Source organism: Sylvia atricapilla, chromosome 3, assembly GCF_009819655.1.
Source record: "Sylvia atricapilla isolate bSylAtr1 chromosome 3, bSylAtr1.pri, whole genome shotgun sequence".
Taxonomy (NCBI): domain Eukaryota; kingdom Metazoa; phylum Chordata; class Aves; order Passeriformes; family Sylviidae; genus Sylvia; species Sylvia atricapilla.
Window position 1 is genome coordinate 25579860 of NC_089142.1, and position 20581 is coordinate 25600440.

The following is a 20581-nucleotide window of genomic DNA, read 5'->3' on the forward strand; positions in this document are numbered from 1 at the left end:
ACAGTGGCTACAAAATCAAGAAAGTTAAAGAGAATATGAAGACATTAGTATGTATGTATTGGCAATACATTAGTAAATCAAAATCTGTATCTTTTCCCCATTCAAATCCTGAATGAAGTATTCAATATTTCTGACATATTCTTAACATACAGATATAGCACCAGACTGAAATAGCCTGTGTTTTCTCCTGATTTTCCTAGTTAAAAAAGTATGAAGGAAGCAATTATTCAGAAAATGAGAAACGGTGTACTTACTGAAGAAAAAACAATTACTTATAATTTACTCATTCATGTTAGAGACTCTTATTTTTCAACAGATTTCAGGTTGCCTTAATTAGAATAAAGCCTTGATGCTGCAATTATTTCTTTCAGGCAGAAATTAACTGTTGAAGAGAATGTGTTCACAAAAAGCTTGAAGAGTAACTCACAACAGACTCTACAGTATTTTATTTTTTTTTTTCACTTTCCTTGCTCTAAGAGAAGCCGTTATTCTAGAAAAAAAGAATCTATTTTTACGCATCTGAAGAATGCTCCCTGTGTCCTCAGTAAAACAAAACAGATCACATAAAAATCAAAAATCCATGCAAATCTTTGCAACACCATCATCAAATTCCTAATATGTCATTAATCTTACACTGTTATACTTGAGAACTATTTATTTTTAATGCCACTTCAGACTAGCACCTGTTTCCACAGAGATCTCATTTGAATAAAAAGACCACATCCCTAAAACCTAACAAACTTTGTTGTGGTTAGTAGCTTCAGTGACTCTTTTGTTCACTTCATGACATAAATGCAATCTTCATATACAAAGAGTACTATATAATAGGTAACACTAGTGTTAGTATTTCTTCTTAAACATCATGTATTTTAAACACAGAAATGTCGTAAATAGGAAAAGTTTCTGCATGCTACTTGTCCAAATAGAAGTAATAATATGCACCATTACAGATGTAATCACTCCCTGTAAAAAACAAAGAGCAGTGATGACTGCAGGACATTTGATTATGGTCAGCTGGCAACACAATCTCTGACTTAAGGGAAAAATTACCCCAAAGTACCTCAAAACTGCCCAGTCTTGCTCTTCTGTGAAAACACGTGTCTGGTTTTCGGATGTTACATCCAACATGCAGGTGTCATGAATGTAGTATGTACTGGATGTGTCTATCACAGTTGCAAGAACACATTTTAAGAGCATCATTTAAAGAAAGAGGAGAGGGAGAAAGGTGGAAAAATACTACATTTTGCATTGCTATATCTATTTAATCACACTGATAAAAACCCACTACACAGATAGCAAAGAAGAAGCAATTAAACCTCAAAGTAACTTCCAGAATTTTCTTTTTTTTCAGTTTACACATAGAAACACCACCTTTACAGCCGCACACACTTAGAGCAGTCAAACTAGCACACTGGGGGAAAAGACCCTCAAACTATTTGAAACTGAAGCTTGACCCTTAGCAACAGTGAAGCCACTACTGCCGAAGTACTGAAGAATTCTTCAAAGAACAACTGAAGTTAACAGTGACTGCCAGAAAAGACTAAGCATAAGTGCTGCTGTTGTAACAACACAGTAACTTGAATTAAAGACAACCTCTACAACGCTCTTTAGTCTGTTCTAAGCCTTGGTTGTAGTAGTTGTAATATGGCTCAGATGCCTTTCTTAAATGCATTAAGTAGCTTGTTCTACATCCCATCAGTACATCCCTATCAGACTTTACCAGGAAATTAACCTGTAAACAAAACTGAATTTTATTTTCTTTCTGTTACAGAAAAAAAACATATATATGCCTTTTGAGGGGGGGATAAGACAGGGGTGCTGATAGTGATCCTTTCTAAACATGAGGACACAGCTTACAATAAAAAACTTAGGAGTATATTTCCATTTGGGAAAAAGTTATCTTTTTATAAAAGTCTAATGTTACACACAGTCTACAGTAATGTTTTTTGTTTGTTTTTGTACAGGATAGTACTAGACATTAACAAACCAATTTTCTTATGATGATGTATTTGGCAGTTTGTGCAATCTTTGCATACTGTCCCTATGCAACACAAATCTTTCCCATGCTGCCGATGGTAAAATTAACCCTATTTTGTCAGTTGCTATGTCACGTGAATTGCTCATCCCAAAAGGTCCTCCTATGCATGTGTCCATGTGTGCATTCTTTATGACAAACATTTGGTTTCAGGTATCTCCTTTCTGTAGTGACTTTCTTTAATTCTGTACAGAAATTTGGAAAGAAAACTGGACCTGCAAGGCTCTACTTTCAGAAAATGTACAAATACGAGGGAACTCCTGGTTCCAAGGTGTAAGATGGTACGTAGGTAAAGAGAGCACCTTCAAACAGACACCATCAGAGAAACAGCTGAGCTGGAGAGCTTTTCCAATGTCTTCAAATGTTTTTGATCAGGTTCCATATTTAGGTAGCAATCCCAAGAGTGCACTAAATACCTTTTCTTAGGTGTTTCCATTTCACTACCTTTACAGCAGTAGCTGTCAGCTCACTAATAGGAAAAAAGAAAAGACAAAATGGTGCTTTTAGGGAGCCTATTCTACATGAGAACATTTAGAATTAAATTATTTATCCCAGAAAAGCCTTTTTTTCTAATTCTTTAGGGAAGCTTCTGGTCTTAAAAGAGTGAGGGGAATATTTTAACACCGATCTACAAGCAATGTTAAGTGCACTTTTACTGAGTCCATCCCTCTAAAACTGTACACCTTATAGTCTGCTCACATGGGTTTTGGGGGAATGCAGGGGACATAGTTGAGTGGGAATCCTTGCTAGGAGAATCCCTTCTCTCCTTTTCCATCCCTCTCTGACTGCAATGAAAAGACTTGTCCCACTGTTGTTCCAGCAGCACCTTCACCCAAACATGACAAGCATGAAAAGGCAATGCACTTGCAGAATTTTTTATTGTCTCCAAAGTACTTCAGTGATTGATCACATTCTTCTGTGACAAATAAAAAAGTCAAACTGTTTTCTCAGAAGTTATTTTTGAGTCTCCTTCCCCAGAACATAACCATCAATGTTTCTGGTACCGGTTAATTCATTTTTCATGATACCATTTGCAATAGAAAGGTGAAATGAATAGATGCCTCCTGTTATTAGCATTCATTTTGTTGTCTCACTAAAAAGGTGTTTTGAGATGACAGCATTCCTAATACCTCAAAAATGCAAATAAATAATGTATTATTTTAAAATAGTCTTGTTTCTTCATTGCAACGAATATCTGCTATTAAAAGCTATTTGTTTGGCAGTTTTTTCTTGACAGCTCTTACATGAAAGCAATCATGACTGCTATATAAATAGCTCTTTATACTGGTATCATTTTTAATAATTCCTCTCTCTGTTTTGAATGCCACTTTCGATAGTGGGAGAAAAAAAATGGGGGGTTTGCCCCTTTTATCAATTTCTTAGGTTCAAATGCTGAGTTTCTGTATAATCTAAAACCCTAGTAAGAGTGTATCCTAGACAGAATGACAAGTATTTCTACACTTGTGACCACTTCTTGGTATACCTAAATCACTTCTAAATTCACTAGTGGTGTACATTCAACAAAGATATATAAGAGCACTGAAGTTAGTCAACCCACTCAGAAATCTGAGTCTTCAGCTGGCAATCCCTTATTGAACTCAGAGCTACTGCAACTAGGTCACTAGAGATTTAAAATATGAAAACTTCCTAAAAAACCCCGCAAGCCAGTTTAAAGATGCTGTGTTTTAATGGGTTGCAGCCAAGTACAATTTGAATGCTATCTGTACAGCCTCTCTAGGCATCCTGCTCTTTGGCTTCACTGTTCCCTTGCTGATAAAGTTCCTCTTTTTAACCAGACTGAATATTTCTTGTTACAAGCTACACCGTCTCCCTCTTATTCCCCAAGATGTACCGTTGTGAAGTGTCTCCTCAACACCTTCCCTGTAGACAGTAGGGAAGCAGCTTTAGGTCCTCTGGAGACAACTCTTCCTCCTGACTTACTCAGTCCAGCTCCCTCAGCATCTCTACACAGAGCATATGCTCCAGCCACCGGGGATCCTGGCAGTCCTCTGAACTCATTTGTCTGTGTCTTTCTTGTATTTGGAAAACTAAATTTAGACACAGAAATGTAGGCAATCATTTTCTACTCACAGCAGATGAACATATTGGTTGCCCCATCATCATTCCTTTCCCAGCTCACATACCTCTTACCTTGAATGTAAAGAAAACCTCTGCATTTTCACTCTAGAGCAGTCCGAGTCAACTTTAGGACTACGAGGACAAATTCAGCATTGTAGAGCACTAATGTACTTAGCTCTGCTCCTGCAAACACAACTGACTCCATGCACTTCATCTGTGAGCTGGAGCCTGAGTCTAACAAAAAACATCCTTGCAGAGACAAGGTGTGTTCTGGTAATCTGCTCCTGGGGAAAAAAAATAGAATTTTCTCTCTTCATTGAGGGAACAATCATGAGAGGATTTGTGGAGATTCCCTCCTCCCTGCATGTCATCCTTTCAGTATATCCATGAGTGTATCTATCAACCTATTCTTTTCCTCTGAAAAGGAATCCTTAAAAAACACCAAAAAACCCAAAAAGACAGAAAATATCTGAAAACTTGAAAGCTTTGGTTCAGTTTTCCCCTTTTCCTCCACCATCTCTTCCCTCTAATGATATTCTAAACAACATGATGTTAAGTGCTCTGAAAGTCATCTTTGCCTTTTCATGCTTGTATCATTTCTGCAATATCAAAAAATGTGACAAATGCAATTATACCTGAAATAAATAAACCATCTCTTCTTGCAGAGGCTGAAAGAATAATTAAAACATGATCTGTGCTAGCACTAAGCTAATTACAGTGACACCACTCCTGCGCTACAGCTCTGTTAGTGTTGGTGCTTACTCATTCCAGGGTTTATAATTCTGCTACACGTTAGTGTAGTTAGCTAGCTACTCTTACAGGAGTGCACACCACAGTTGTTAATGGCTTCATTAGTGACACTTTCCTAAAAATGGCTTAAATTTTAAATTGCTTTCAAATTTTGTAACTCCCTTGTGTGCTGCAGGGTGTAAATCACAAGCAACTTGTAACTAAAGCAAGAAAATTCAGTAAGACAAAACCGATCCAAAACGAGATTTGTATGCTTGGACTTAAAAGTGCATATTTTTGCAAAGTTTAGAGACAATGTTGCTGTATATAATAACCATCTTCACTATCTTCCCATCCAGACATGATATTAGGGTTTTCCAGAAAACTGAGGTTTCCATAAAAGAAATATCTAAATATTAACATGAGTAAGAAAGAAGAGAGTTTCATAAACAGCAAATGTCAGGTGATGTTTTGGCAATAATGCCACCAAACATCAGCATTTCAAATTTCACATGTGAACACATTTATCTAAAAAAATATGTGTCCTGGGTTGTAGTTTAGGATGTATTCTATCACCATCTTCAGTTAATGGCCCATCAATACCTTGCCATGACTCATAGATAACTCCCTCCAGGAGTTATCTCTCTTTAATGGGCCATCAAGGACCCACTGTATGACTCATCATCCCATTGTGAGATTCTCCACCCAGGGGGAGGAGCCAAGCATTCTCATCTGGATATAAGCTGAGATCTGGGAAAGTAAAGGTAGCCCTTATCCATTGTATTCCCAGAGGACTGGAGCTACCAGACTTTTCTATGAGATCACTGCTTCAGGAAGACCGCCTCACCTGGACTGCTTCCATCACCCTGCTCAGGTTGTATTCTGACTCTGTCAGTGGGGTATTTTTTTATTATTGCATTTATTTTATTTTTTTCTCATTAAATTGTATTTCTGACTTGGAGGCTCTCACTCGGTTTGTTTTCAAACCATAACAATATGCTGTGATTTCTGGTATCTATTAAAGAACTTTGATACCTTGGAAATCCATACATTACCTGCCCACTTAAGTATGTTGACTATTTTAGGCAATGTGACAAATTCACTGGACATGCTTCACTGAGAATGCAGACTCCGGGGTCTGAAAACTACCAAAACAAAAAAGCATGATCTTGCATCATGCTGGGACACGACATAAAATGTGGTCTTAATTACATCCACTTTCTTATTTATCTATAAAGTTACACATTTACAGTATCTGGTACATATGTGAGTAACTGAGATAAAGTTTTACAGCTTACATAGAAAAAAAATTTTATTTCTTTCAAAGTTCACTTTCACTCAATCATAAAAATAAGTATTTAAAGCAAGGTGATAAGGAGCAGCCTAAGACTATACAGTCTGAAACAATATTCCCAGTATATAAGAAAAAGAAAAAGGCAAGTATTCACTGCTGGTAAAAGTGGTAATAAATTGTTCTCTTTCAGAAAAAAATGACTTTTTCTGGCTTTCTGTGACCCATTAGGTTTTTTCCTCAGTAAATGACAATGAAACAATTTATTCTAAACTAACACTAGATTTCTTTTAACTTCTGAGAAACATGTTCATTCTTATTATCATTATTGAACAATTCTCTATAGCCTGTATAATTTTTCTTTTAATATTGCATTAAGCATTGCTTCAGTGCATTTTCCTTGGGTATAAAAAACGAGGTGAAGAATTCTCTTGCTGAGTGGACACAGACAGTTTCTCTCATCAGATGATGGCCTATCAGCTTGCAAACCAATGATCAGTGACCAAATGGTGTGCAATTATGCTATGTATGCTATGGTGTACATTTCTGGTAGTAGAATAAGTCACGGGTGACAGTACTTACCTTTGTGCTACCCACTCCTTAACTCAGTAGCAGGATTATGATCTCAGAAGGTAGAGGGAAACATTTTTTGCTACAGTTGTCATCTGTTCTAAATTCATTCTGTTGGAACAAAACCGTGACTTCCTATTCAGGCAGTGACAGAAGAATTGTCTCTTCCTTGTCTTCTTTTAAGAACATATGAGTGACAGAACTATGAACTGCTACATTTCTTGACATGAAAGAGGGATGGAATGGTTTCCTCCTAGTTTGTAGTATTTTTCTTTTGACTTACAATCCAAAACCATGGATATGTAACAGTTAAAAAAACCCCACAGATAACCTATGGTAACCACAGATAAATTGGTGGTTCTACTGTTAATAGAAAATCTGAATCTATCAAGTGAACATGCTTGCAATTGATTCTTTGTGCTTCAGAAAAATGTTTATAATCTGATGCTACTACCAACCTATGTAGGCTGAAAATGAGAGGTATATTCTTAATAAGTTTTAATAAAACACACACATATGTATGTATTCTAATAAAACATGAAAGATACATTTATGAAACAGATTTCTTCACTATTAGAGCATATCCTTTGCATTTGCATTATGTCAAAGTGTCACCTGCTTATTTTGTTTGCTCACTATGAGTAAAAAACAAAAAAGGAAAGAAGGCAAGTGAGGTCAAACACGCTCTACCTAGGCTAAACAGCTGAAACTCAGCAAGTGGGGGCATTTTCAGCATAAATTTCTTTCATTACCGTACTCCTTTATATAACAGTTTTTTTAAGTTTTCTGATTATATGTGGGAAGCTTGAGAAACAGGGACAAATCCACCAAAATCTGCGATGTTTCTAAAGAGTTATAAAACTATTTAAAGGACAGTCCTGAAGAGGAGGGAACCCTTGTCACTGAACTAACTGGTCCAGAAAATTCACATTCACTCTGCTTGAGGCACACAGGCTCTAGAGAAGGCTGCTTGTATGTCCTTGTTGCTTGTAATTTGCCTTCTCCTATGTGAGGAGACATACATGATCATGGGGCCATGTAATTTCCAAGCCTTTCACAGGGAATCAAGGCAATGTTATCATCTACCTTGTGCAGTTATTTTCCCTAGTAACTATTGACCTCAAAGCTTGACTTCAACTCAGTTTGAAAGAGGAGGCTATTTCAAAGACAAGTAAGATCTTTGAAGTTTGGAGAACACATAGAGCTGGATAGAAGGATATGTTCACACTGAGGCAAAGGCTGTGCCGTATGCTCATGCCATAAAAGATCTGAAAATCCATAGAAGACAAAATTTTTATTGTTATACCCATCAGCAAAACATCTGATCAGAGTTCACAGCTAAGAAAAAGACACAGATGTGCTGAAAAAGCTTTCTTAGCTCTGAAGTTCAAGGAACTGTGTACTTCGGTACCTCCAAAACCTGAATTGTTCTATGATGAGCTGTATTACCTCCTGCCTAGTCATTAAGTCCAGTGCAAAAGGATGAAGGCAGAGTATTATCTCATGTTAATATTTTATAAGCAATTTTCAAAAATTAGATGAGAGTTATTATAAATTACATTAATGACCACTTCGAAGTGACCTTGTAACAGAACTTAACTACTTGAACAGAGGAAAAGCCTAAAGAGCCACAAAATAGATTTCATCTTCAGCTTCAAGAGGTGAAAACATACTTCAGGGGCGTCTGTGTAAGATAAAACAATGCAATTGCTTTCAAGAGCTGATTAGCCCACACTAATTCCGCAGTTACAAAACATTTGATCAGTTTAGACTAGAATAATGGAGGCATATAAAAAATGACCAGCAACTACTGTTTGCAGTAATTTTGAAGAATCTGACGTGCATTTTTTCCTATAAATATAGGATCTTTTTTCAGTGTTTGAAAAGAAGTAAATATTTATTTTAATACCAACTTTAACAAGCTTCCAAACACATTCTTTAAACCCTACTACTTTGTTTAAAGTTATCAGTTTACTGTTCTTTCATTCTTGCTAACACAACTGTAACATTAAAAAAATAGCATGACATTTATACTGCATGACATTTCCTTATTAAAAGCATTACTATCATTATTATTATTAAAAATATGTATATTAAACAGTACTACAACTAAAATAAATAAAATCTCATATCCTATATGACAGCAGCATTTCAAATAGAAAAGCTGTATTTGATATGGCTGACTGGCATTAATTTTCTTCTTAACAGACAGTGAGGTGCTGTGTTTGAGATTTGTGCTAGAAGAAGTGTTGATAGCACAACAATCGTCCACCTATTGCTTGCAGACATTGCAAGTTTTTTAAACTTGAATTTTTAAGGACATAGAGAAGACCAGACATGTCAATCATACACAACCAATGTACCATTAACATGAAATCATGCTCCTGATTAGAGCTGTTGGTTTAAGCACAGTAAATTCCTGCCCACTCTCACACTTATTTTAATAAAGCAGTGTTATAAATTACATTTTTCTTGCCCCCTCAAATAGGAATAATAAAGAAGAATAGAGTGGAATGTAAGAGCTGTGGTGGCTTGGAAAACATGAGTCATGACCAACATTCCCAATGGGGAGCGTCTAGGCCCCTGTCTGTATTGTACACAGCTATTACCAGCTACCAACTTTCTCCTGCTCGTATTTTTTATTTGTCCCATTTTCTACTTACGTTGTGTTTTCTAGACTGTCAGCTCCTTGGAGAAAGACCAGTGTACTTACTAAGTGTATTGAGTACAAAGGTTGTCTCCATCTTAGTTTTGGCCTTTGAGTGCTCTGCAATACAAAATGGTAAATTCTAACTACTCAGAAAGTCTGCCTTGAAATATGGAAGGCAATACCACATTCCACTATAACAGCACTGAGTAAATCCCCAGTAAATCACTAAGCAGAAATTTAGTGTCCCTGCTTGTAATTTTAAGAATGAGTTTAAGGAAGAAAACAGTAAAGGATGAAGGCTCAGCTATGTATTTTCATGTATAAATAAAGGGAAGATACCTCGTGAGAAATCTTTCACCATCATGCAATCAAAAAGGCAGAAAAAGAAGTCATAATGTTGGGAATATGTTTTTGTACTATTTGTTTTTAACTATATTAATGCTGCTTTAATTACACTGCTAAAGATTTATACAGCTATGTATAGTTAAATTAAACTAAATCTCTAGGCAAATATCTAAACTCTATCTGGAGTACACTTTATTCTCTGCAGTCAGGAACAATTTTATGAAACAATTTTACAGAGGTCTGTACAGAACAGCATTTTTCAGCATGATAAAGAAGGTCGCTAATCAGCTGTGGGAGCTGATTTCAACAGCAGTGTTACGAAAACAAATAATGCATTAACAAAAACAGGGACAAAAATTATTTTTATAAAATGAAAGGTATTTCCTGCAAACATTCAAGAACTCTGCAAGATTGGCATCGGCTCTAGAAGCATTAGACTCAGGGTCCATTTCCTGAACTTACCTGGAAAAGGTAAGTGGAGAGACAGATGAAGGACCAGGTCCTAAGTAAGTCAGAGACAAAACCAAAAAAATCTGTGCGGTATTTTTTCACGTATTTTACTGAAAGTCAAGCTAAAGTATTTGTCTGGATTTTGCAAATGCCTGTTGTGTTTAAATGGAACAGAAGATTCATATCTATTTTGGGTCTCGAGTACAATCAGAAATACTGAAAAACTGCACTGAATAGCAGAATTGCACCACTTGCAAGAAAATTCTGGAGAAGTAGAATGAGATTTTCAGGCTTCAGAGGTTTTGTCTTTTCTTTCAGCTTAAGTACAGGAAGATAACTCCTCTTCCAACTTTTCTCTCCTCAAGTGATCACATATTTGATCTCACTTTTTGTAATTAGTTGGACAATTCATACAGAAGTGATTTAAAGAAAATATCTTGGTTACAGCTATTTATTTGAAGCAAAAAAGTAAACAATACTGAAAAACTATAATTTGAATTTTGAAATATTTCTGGTAGTCTATTTGAAATATAATTAATGATCAAAATGGAAACTCTACATTAATAGGGAATTTGGTAAGAAGCAGAAATGAGATATAAGAAAACTCAAAAGATCCTTCTTCTAATATCTGAGTGCTTAATAGGGCCTGGTCTTTCACTACTGAATAATATTTATTCAAGTATCTTTTCACTAGATTTTTATAAACCTTAAGTACTAAAACACTTCATATGCATTTTCTGGAATACTTTTCTGTATATCAGTGACTCCAGAAATTGAAATTCAATGAAAAAAATCAAATATTAATAAATTCCAGATTAAACATAGTACCTAAAGAAGTTTTTGCCCCTTTTATTCCTGGTATTATGTAGACCAGAGATTCTGAGCGACAATTAAACTTTAATATGAAAATTGAATTGACCTCAACTAAAAAGGAATTTTGAAACTTCCCCACACATTTATGAAATAAAAAAGCAAAATAAAATAAGCAAAAAGCATTATTTTGTTACAACAATGCATGTTCAGCTATTTCATTAAGATCAGGTAGGGAGAGAAATCTTTCAAGATATATGAGAAAGCATTCTGCATTTAGACAACTATTTGCAGGATCAATTTCAGTACAACACACTTCATGTAAACAACACACTCCTTCCAACGTCTAGGCTTCTCTTTAAAGAACTCAGTTGAAATACAGAACCAGTGAAATCTTTAGATTTAGTTTGGCATCAGTCTAAATTCTAGTACTTTGCCAAGTATAAAGGCTTTTCTTGTCTTACACAGGAGAAAAAAAAATACTGTCAGGGCAAGTAAAAATCTCCATTCTGTAGTTAGATACTTATTCCTCTTATAAAGTGTTGGAGTTTTTTTAAGTCTCCTGAAACATCTACAAAACTAGTCTGAGTTAGATGTTAAAGACAGAATAACAGAAAAGTTCACCCTTCACAATGAATTCTTTAGCACAGCCGAGTTAGTCTAAGTTATTTGCTTAAAGTCATGAGTTTATGAAGCATAAAACAACATAAACTAGTAATATTTGGCACTTAATCTTTAAAACAGTAACAGATGCTGCGAAGGTTTTGGCTGGAGTAGAGATCACTTTCTTTGAAGTCCGGGGCTGTGTTTTGAATTTGTGCTGAAAACAATGTTGATAAAATACAGATTTTCTAATATTGCTGAGCAGCACTTACAGTGTCAAGGCTTTTTTGCTCCTCATCCCACTGCACCTGCGAGGAGGCTGGGGGTTCTCAAGAAGTTGGGAGGAGACACAGCTAACTCCAAATACCAACAGGATCTCTCAAACCATACAGTGTCATGCCTAGCATATAAAGATGGGAGAAGGAGGAGACATTTGGAGTGATAGCATTTGTCTTCCCAAGTCACCATTATACATGATGGGGCCTTGCTCTCTGGGGATGGCTGAACACCTACCTATCCACGGGAAGCAGTGAAGACAATCCTAATTTTGTTTCACTTCCACATAGAGCTCTTGCTATTAGAGTCTCTTGTCTCAACCTACTGTCACTATTCCCTCTCTCTCCCATCCCACTGTTGTAGAAGTGAGTGGGTATGGACCTTGGTTGCTGGTTGAGGTCAAACCAAGAGACGCACTGCAATATTCAAGACTTTTATACACATACTGTTTATTTTTCACTTGTCAGCTATTTCACATATCTGCACTCACAGAAAGCAAAAGAAATTAACAAACAGAGCCATTCCTTAATGGCTAAAACCCAGCTAAGCTGAAGCCAGGGATAATGGGGGCAGAACTTCACCAAACTCAGCAACATTTTAACTTACAACGTGTACTGGACAAGCAAACAAAAACTTCCTATTTTATATGCTACATAAAGCTAAGGCTTTAAACAAGCTCTCAAATTCTTAAAATTGTGCAAAGGAACAAATTTGCAAAACCCAGTTTAGATGCTCCTAAACAAGTTATCACAGATAAAGGTAGAACTATAGAAAACAACAGAAGTCAAATTACAGGTAAGTAAATGGCAAAAAATCTGTACTGCCATGCAAATGACAAAGTTTCCCACCAAGCATCTAAACTGTCACTTTTGTTTTTCAGCAACAAGATGATTTCAGACTTTTGTTTCTTCTTTTTTTTTTTTTTTAAATAACCCACTCTTTTCCCATATCTGATGCATTTGAAATACATTCAAACTGATCTGTGCTTAAACCTTTTTAAACAAATCTTGAGGTATTTTCATGTAAGTCTTAGCTAGAATTCACATTATCATGAAAGTTAAAAAAAAAAAAAAAAGGCATTATGGGACAGAAATAACGATCAACAAAGACATTGCATCACTGTTTCAAGAGAAATTTTGACTGCATTAAAAATATCTGCTGCATAGTGGAGTGTGTGTAAATGAGACGCTGTTTTAACCTGGGCTGCTGGTATTTAAGATAATCTCAGAAAAGATCATTGCTGAAGTCTCAACTGAAACTGTGTCTCTATTTTAGATCCCTGTTTTAGAGCAGAGGAAAGTGGCCTGTGTCTTTACCAGAGCTGGTAACATAAGACAGCTAATCACAGCCTTTCATATTCCTCTCCTGCTGTCTGCACCAGACTGTGGACACTTGAGTAGAGGCAATTTCATAATACGTATTCTGCAACTTCAAGAGCTATTTAGCCACTAGAAGCCTTTTGTGTTAACTTCTGCTTAAACCTTAAAATGCTGCTGCTGACATTACTGCTGTCATTGAAGCTTAGCCTACAGACCATTAAAAATTTTTAAGCCAAGGGTTACCCTGGAGCATGTTGTGTTTCTACATGAAGTTAAAGTAAGTGCAAATGTCTTCCAGGAGCTGCCCTCATACCTAAACAGAGCATGTAAACTGTCGTTATAGATGGATTTTAACTGGGCAGATTTTTTTTCCCACAATTTTATACACTTGGACACTTTCTGTAGATTTAAAGAACCTGGCCTACCCAGCACTGCCCGAAAAAGCTTATCAGCAAACCATGAATTAATGATTTAAAAGAATGTTCTTTCAAATATAAATGACTCTTACATGAAATTATATAGTAATTATCTTAACTGTTTATAAATACAAGTCTGGTCAACTGCACTTATTAACATATTCTACCAAATATAATTTATATCTTTATTTAATTTATCTTTTTATTTAATATCTTTAAATTATTTTCTACTTTTTTTCATTATTTATAAAGCAAGCTGAAGCAACTGCTGTGTACTGATTTGACTAATGTATACAATTGTCAAGAAAAGACAAGACACTAGATCACAGTAATCAACAGTTTGATACAAAGTGCAAATGCAATCCTTGAAAGATGGTTCCTAGAGACAGGAAACCTGCAGTTCTGGGAATAGTTCCAAGCCAAGCAAAGAATATTATTAGCAAATCAACTACAGAAACCTTGCAAGAGATTTTTCTGCATTACTGAATAAGTACTTCACTTCCATCACATTGATTTCTTTGGCTCCACCACTCAAAAGCTGTAAAAAATGCCTTATATCTTTTACTATTCATTAATACGACATGTTCATTAAAGTAAATGAAGCTAATTTAATCATATTCAGGTGCTATATTGGATAAATGAGAGAGTTTTGTCTTTTAAATAGTTTGTCTTTTATTCTACTATCTTCATCAAACAGTATTCTGAATAATAATCACACTGCTGCTATGAAGTTACAGCAGTGTTACATCCTGACTAAGAACTTCAGGTCACCTACAGCATTTACACAAAATATCACAAATCAAGGCAAAGCACCTCAGGCTATGCAGCAAGAAAGTAATTCCTTATAGCACTGTATGTGTTTCTAAGGTCTTTACCATTTGGATTATTGCATTATCTCAGTTTTATATTCACTAGTCAGGAGGTAAATGTCAGTTGGAATCACTGAATCTCAATTTTTTTACACTTTTCATTTTGTTTGATGAGCTTTTTACCAAATGTAATTTATTGCTCCAATGAAAGTATAAAGCAAAAAGCTCAGAGTGTAATCAAAGCTAATGGTGAACCAAATACCATGTGATAATAAATCAAGGAAAAAATGCTCTGGAGACAAATGGAGATGTTTATCACTTTAGTATGAATACTATTAGAATAACTGTTTATATAAATAAAAAACTACATGAAAACCAAACAAATACTGAAGTTCCAAAAAATAAAAACAAAAAATCAACCTTCTTTTATTCTCTCTCGCAAAACTTCCAACAAGCAGCTAAATTTTGCAAGAAATAAAATCCTTTTTCTGCATTAGAGTACGTAACAATGAGACCTAATAAGAAAGTCTGAGGTATTAAAACATTTGATTTTTATAAACAGCAATGAACACTGTCAGATAGAGCCTGAAGTAATCCTGATACTTCATCTTTTAAAACTTATTCACCAGAGAAAATCCTCCAACTCCTCAATGAGGAAGCTTTTTGGAGGTATTGGAACATTTTTTTTCTTTGGCAACCAGTATTTGATTTTATAAAAGGATAATATATGTGTAAAAAAACCTGAGAAAAAATCTCAGCAGTCTGCTTAAGGGCAAAACCTACCTTAAACTGAAAAAAAATCTCATTTACTTTAATTTCTTTTCTGAAAGGCCTTGAGACAGAAGCTAAAACATGTAATAGCTAACAGATACATTTAAATAGGAGCTTTTTTTTTTTTTTACTATCACAAAGCCTGCATATTCTGAGTCGATAAAAATGGTTAAGTATATAACTTTTTCATCATTATCTTAACAAATATTAAACAAGTGCTAGACTAGATTTACAGTACCTTTGGATATTGTTTGACAGGGATCAGAACTCTCTCTGACAGCTTTATGTTTTTGTTGCTGATAACATCAAGGTATTTCTTTTCTTCATCTTCCTTCTTGCCTTCCGAACCCTGAAATTTTTCCATTTCTGAAAAATATCACGAAACAGAACAATCAGTGACATGATACTTGTCATCCTTAGGAAATTTAACTTACACATTCCTATCCAGACTGTGCACTGAACGCCTGCGCTGTTGGCACTGATGCCACAGGGACTGCTGTCTTTAAGAGAACCTGGACTCTCAGCAGCACTGAGAGGCAGAGGTGACAGTCCACAGGTAACTCCACAACTAATTCTTCCCCAGCTGAAAGGGAAGGCAAATGACCTCAGCAGGAGCAGGAATGGATGAGGCCTACAATTCCAGCTATCAGTCTTCTAAAGAGAATTAACAGCATCACAGCTTGGTGCTTTTTGTAAATGTGACCTGCCAGAAGTAAGCTGGATTCTAAGTGCAATGGCTAACTTTCAGTACAAATACTAGAAAACCAAAGAAACTTCTTGTTGTTAGTGAGTTTCCATTCAAATACTTCTGAAATAGTTAAAGGGTATACAAAATAAAATAAAGTTAACTCTTGCTCAAAAAAATTCTTCAATTATGAAACACAGTAAAAAATCATGAGAGATGTATACATATACATTTAAAAATGCTAATTTGCAGATAATGCTAGAATTCACACACAAAAAAAAAATCACACAGAACAGTTTTGGATCCTTAATTCCCTAAAGCTCTATAACCAATGAACAACAACAAATAATTGGATTTATCACCCTTCAAAGAATATCTTATATAGTGCCTGAGAGTTCCCTGACAGCACAAGTACTATTGAAAAAGCTGCTTTTGCAGCAATGACATTGTTGACAGCACAGAAAATGGCAATGCTTATATTGAGCTAATTATAACTGAATTATAGCTGAAAAGGGACAGCTGTGGGTCTCAGAAACACGATGCTTCAAGGACCAGAAAGCAAGAGTAGAAAGGAGGAACACCGTCAGAGCACACTTTAAAATACATATGCAAGTTTCTTTGACTTCCAGCAAGCATAAAGAAAAAGTGAGTTGAAAAGAACAGCCCATGTCATGATTTGTTAATAAATGTTTATGCTGCTTTTATGAGATCAAATAATTTATTTAAAGCCCGCACCAGCAGACAGTTCACTAATGTTACAGTCATGAGCTCTCTCAAAACATCTCAGAGAACACACCTAGAAGACCTCAGATGGGATATACACTCAATAATTTAAGATTAAAACCTTATTTACAATCACTAAAAGCATCAGAAGAACATTTCATTATCGTAAAATACTTGAATACATACACAAAAATGTGGTATGTTGCATTCAGTGGAAGATTAATCTGGAAAGTAGCAAGCATCAATTGAAATAAGTAAACTACTAATTTTGGGCAGGTTTAATAGATAAAAAGTTCTTTGAAAATACATCTGATTCAATTATACAAAGGGTTGTGCTGTGGGGGCACAGAGGGGAGGGACAAAGGTGCAGAGGGAAAAGTGTTACAAGAACAATAAGTACTAAATGAAATTAAGGAATTTCCTAAATGTACTGTGAACACAGTGTTAAATCAGGTAATTCTAAAAGGCAGGTGGGGAAGGTCAATGTACATGTATTTACACATGTATGTCACTAGAACCACGGAAGTTTAGGTTGGAGAAGACCTGTAAGATGATCAAGTCCACCTGTTAATCGAGCTCTGCCAAATCCACCACTAAACCACATCCCTAAATGCCACATCTACACATTTTTTAAATACTTCCAGGGACAGCCATTTCACCACCACCCTAGTCAATCCGTTCCAATGCTTGATAATCGTTTTTGTGAAAATATGGTTCCTGCTGTCCAACCTGAACCTCCCCTGACACAGCCTGAGACTATGTCTTCTCATCCGGTCACTACTTGCCTGGGAGAAGAAACCAACCCCCATTTGACTATAACCTCCTTTCAGGCAGCTCAAGAGAGCAATGAAGTCCCCCCCAAAGCCTCCTTTTCTCCACACTAAAGAACCACAACTCCCTCAGCTGCTCCCCATCAGATCTGGGCACTGGACCCTTCCCTAGCTCTGTTGCCGTTCTCTGGACACACTCCAGCTCCTCAATGTCTTTGTGAGGGGCCCAGAACTGGACATAGCACTCAAGGTGCAGCCTCACCAGTCCTGAGTACAGGGGAAAAAAACAATTCCTGTCCTGGTCCTGAGGGCCACACTTTTGCTAATACAGGCCAGGATGCCACTGGCTTTATAAACAACTAAACTCTTTTCTCCTGGAAAGCTGCTTAAAGATACTTAGAAGTCTGTATGGTCAGTAGGGAAAGGTACTAAGGGTTAGGACAAAATGTTCCCCTTTGAATTGTCTATCAGGCCTTGCAACCAGGCCCAGTCTTGTGCTTTGTTTTTGACTGAGAGTACACGGAAGTTTTGGAATGAAAGTGGCACCTTTGCTGAAATTAATGAAAGACTACTTCAGCTGGGCTTATCAGACTTATGTGAACAAGGGTTTGTTGATCTATCATGCCTGAGACAAGCTATGGCACTTTAACTGGTTTCACTCCATGACAAGGACTGAGCTCTAAACCCAGAAGAGCCAGTTCCAGCTTATTATGGGAGGCACAAGAAACAGTGCTGGGGAGTCAAGTTTCCTCCAGGGGATGAAAGGCAACATAGAGCCCATTTCAGGTGAGGTACCACAGCACTAATGTCAAACACAAAGAGAGAAGCAAATGAGAAGAGATCATGATGAGAGCCAGGCTGTAAGCCCAGAACTACAGCAGAAGGCAGCAGGAACACAGGGGATATCAGGTTTCTGCCACAGAGCAGTGGCAACTAGCCCATGACCACAGCCAGATAGCTTTTGAGTATCATCTCCAAGGAATGAGAGTTTATAAGCACCCTGACAAGTGCTTGGTCACCCTCACAGTAAAAAAAAAAAAAAAAAAAAAAAAAAAAGTTCCTTAATATCCAGAGGGAAGTTATGTGTTCCGGGCACCCTTGAAAAGAGCCTCTGTCTTCTTTGTACCTTCCATTTTGTTATTGGTATACATTGAAAAGATCCCCCATGGAGTCTTCTCCAGATTGAACAGTCTGGAAGCAGCACTCTTAGCCCTTTCCTTGTAGTAGAGATGCTCTAAACCCTTTATCATCCTTGTGAACCCTTACTTGACACCCTTCAGTATATCCACCTCTACTTATGCTGGGGAGCCACACACCAGACAGACTGCTCTTTTGACCTGCAAAGTTGACTGAGGAGTAAGAAATATCGTGAGATGGTTTATTTCTAAAACAAAATATAGTCTTTGATATGATCAATGAAAACTATGAATTTATATGAAAAATATGGTATCGGGATTTTGCTTGAAAGTGGAGCAGTCATGTGAGATGAGCCATCTTGGAAGATTTCATTCCTTGGGGCTGGAGTGTCTTCTGGGTGTGGTTTCCGAAAGCCCCATGATGTCACCAAGGAGTCATTGTGACATGCGTGACAACAAGCCTTTTGGATGCCTGGGGAAGTCCCAAAAGGCCACAGTGTCTGGCCTCCTCCACTGGGGACAGACATCTGCAGGTGAGAGCAAAAAGGACCCCCATCCGATTGTGTGCTTCCTGAGTGCACGGAGAAGATTTGCTGGACAAGGACACTGACAGGGCCTGGGGTGCTGGTCACAATCTGCCATGCACTCAGACTCTGGCTGCACTTGTTGACCAGGAATCCCTTTCCCAGCTTTCCAGCTCCTGCCTGCACATACCAGAGAGGTCAGTTACCATCCTGCCTCAAGAGCTAGAACACGCCAAGACATCCCAGTGTCACTCAGCTGCCCCAGGATGGTCCCTGGCACTGGGTGGCAGCCCAAGTGCTGTCCTGAGGCAGAGTGGGCAGTTCTTTAATGCTCAACTTCAGTAGCTTTGCTGTTGCAAACTGAGTCCCCAGCACCAGGGAACACATTAGCGTATCTCTTTGGTTTGCAGGGCAAAATGACCTCAGAGGAAGACTTGGCAGAAAGTGGAACCTCCTCCCCTGCTGCCAGCACCAGCCGGGTGTCTCGGCCTGCACGTCGAGGTGCTTCGGAGAACCTAATGTGCCCAATCTGCCGGGCTGCCCCTAATGACCGAGCCCCTGTGAGCTGGCGTCGGCACCCTTTCTGCTTTTACTGCATGGTGGAGTGGTTCCACAAAAGAGTGGAGGGCCTGTCGCCTTTCCCACATACATTCCACATGGTGGGAGACAGTAACTCTCAGGGGCACTCCATCGAGGAGCCCATCAGCTCTGCCAGCCATACTCAAGGAGAGGGAGCTGGATCCCGCTCTAGGGAAAGATGCCAGCAGCGTTCCTCAGGATGCCAGCGCCACAAGTCTAACAGCAGAACCTGTGCTGGTAGCCGTGGGGGCAGCCGTGGGGGCAGCCGTGGCAGGGCGCAGGTGAAGAGCCGAGGCAGGTATCCAAGGAGGCAACACGATGGCCACACCAGGGTCCAGCAGGGCTACAACCAGTCAAGCAGCAGGAGACGGCGGCAGAGCAGGGCTCAGAACACTGCTCGTGACACAGGCCGAGCTCCAAGGACCAAACGGCGCGTCAGTGCCCTCTCAAGGAGGCGCAAGCGCCGTCGGCAAGAATACCAGGTCTCTTTCATAGAACCAAGGGCAACAAGGAGCCGATCTCGGCAGAGGTCGCGCAGCTCTGCCAGCCAGACATTGAGGGAGTATCTAAGGAAGATGGAGCGCGATGAGGGACAAGCTCTAAGGTATGACTGGTACATCCGTGCTTCTTCAAGGAGGAGAAGGCGCCAACAGAATGGACGTCGGGTTTCTTACAGAGAACCGCGGGTGACAAGGAGCCGAACCCCAAGGAGGTTCCGCAGCACACTGCCCCTGAGGGAGAATCCGAGGATGGAATGCTATGAGAGACAGCCTTTAAGGATTGAACAGGGCATCCGTCCCTCCCCAAGAAGAAGTGAGCGCCTTCAGCAAGGACGCCAAATTTCTTTCATCGAACCACGGGTGACAAGGAGCCAATCCCGGGCAAGATCCCGCAGCACACAGCATCAAACACTGCAGGAAAATCTAAGGAGGATGGAATGTGATGATGGACAAGCTCTAAGACCTGAACAGGACACCTCAACTTCCTCGGAGTGCAGTGAGCGCCATCAGC

The 20581-nt window shown here is 38.1% G+C and overlaps 1 protein-coding gene across 1 annotated transcript in view; it reads right to left on the reverse strand.

Annotated features, from left to right (window-relative positions):
- KHDRBS2 (KH RNA binding domain containing, signal transduction associated 2) overlaps positions 1-20581 on the reverse strand; it is a 327589-nt gene that overhangs the window by 249675 nt on the left and 57333 nt on the right. The window contains exon 2 of the mRNA XM_066314972.1: positions 15392-15519. Within this exon, the coding sequence (XP_066171069.1) occupies positions 15392-15519 (128 nt within the window). The remainder of the gene's footprint in view (positions 1-15391; positions 15520-20581) is intronic.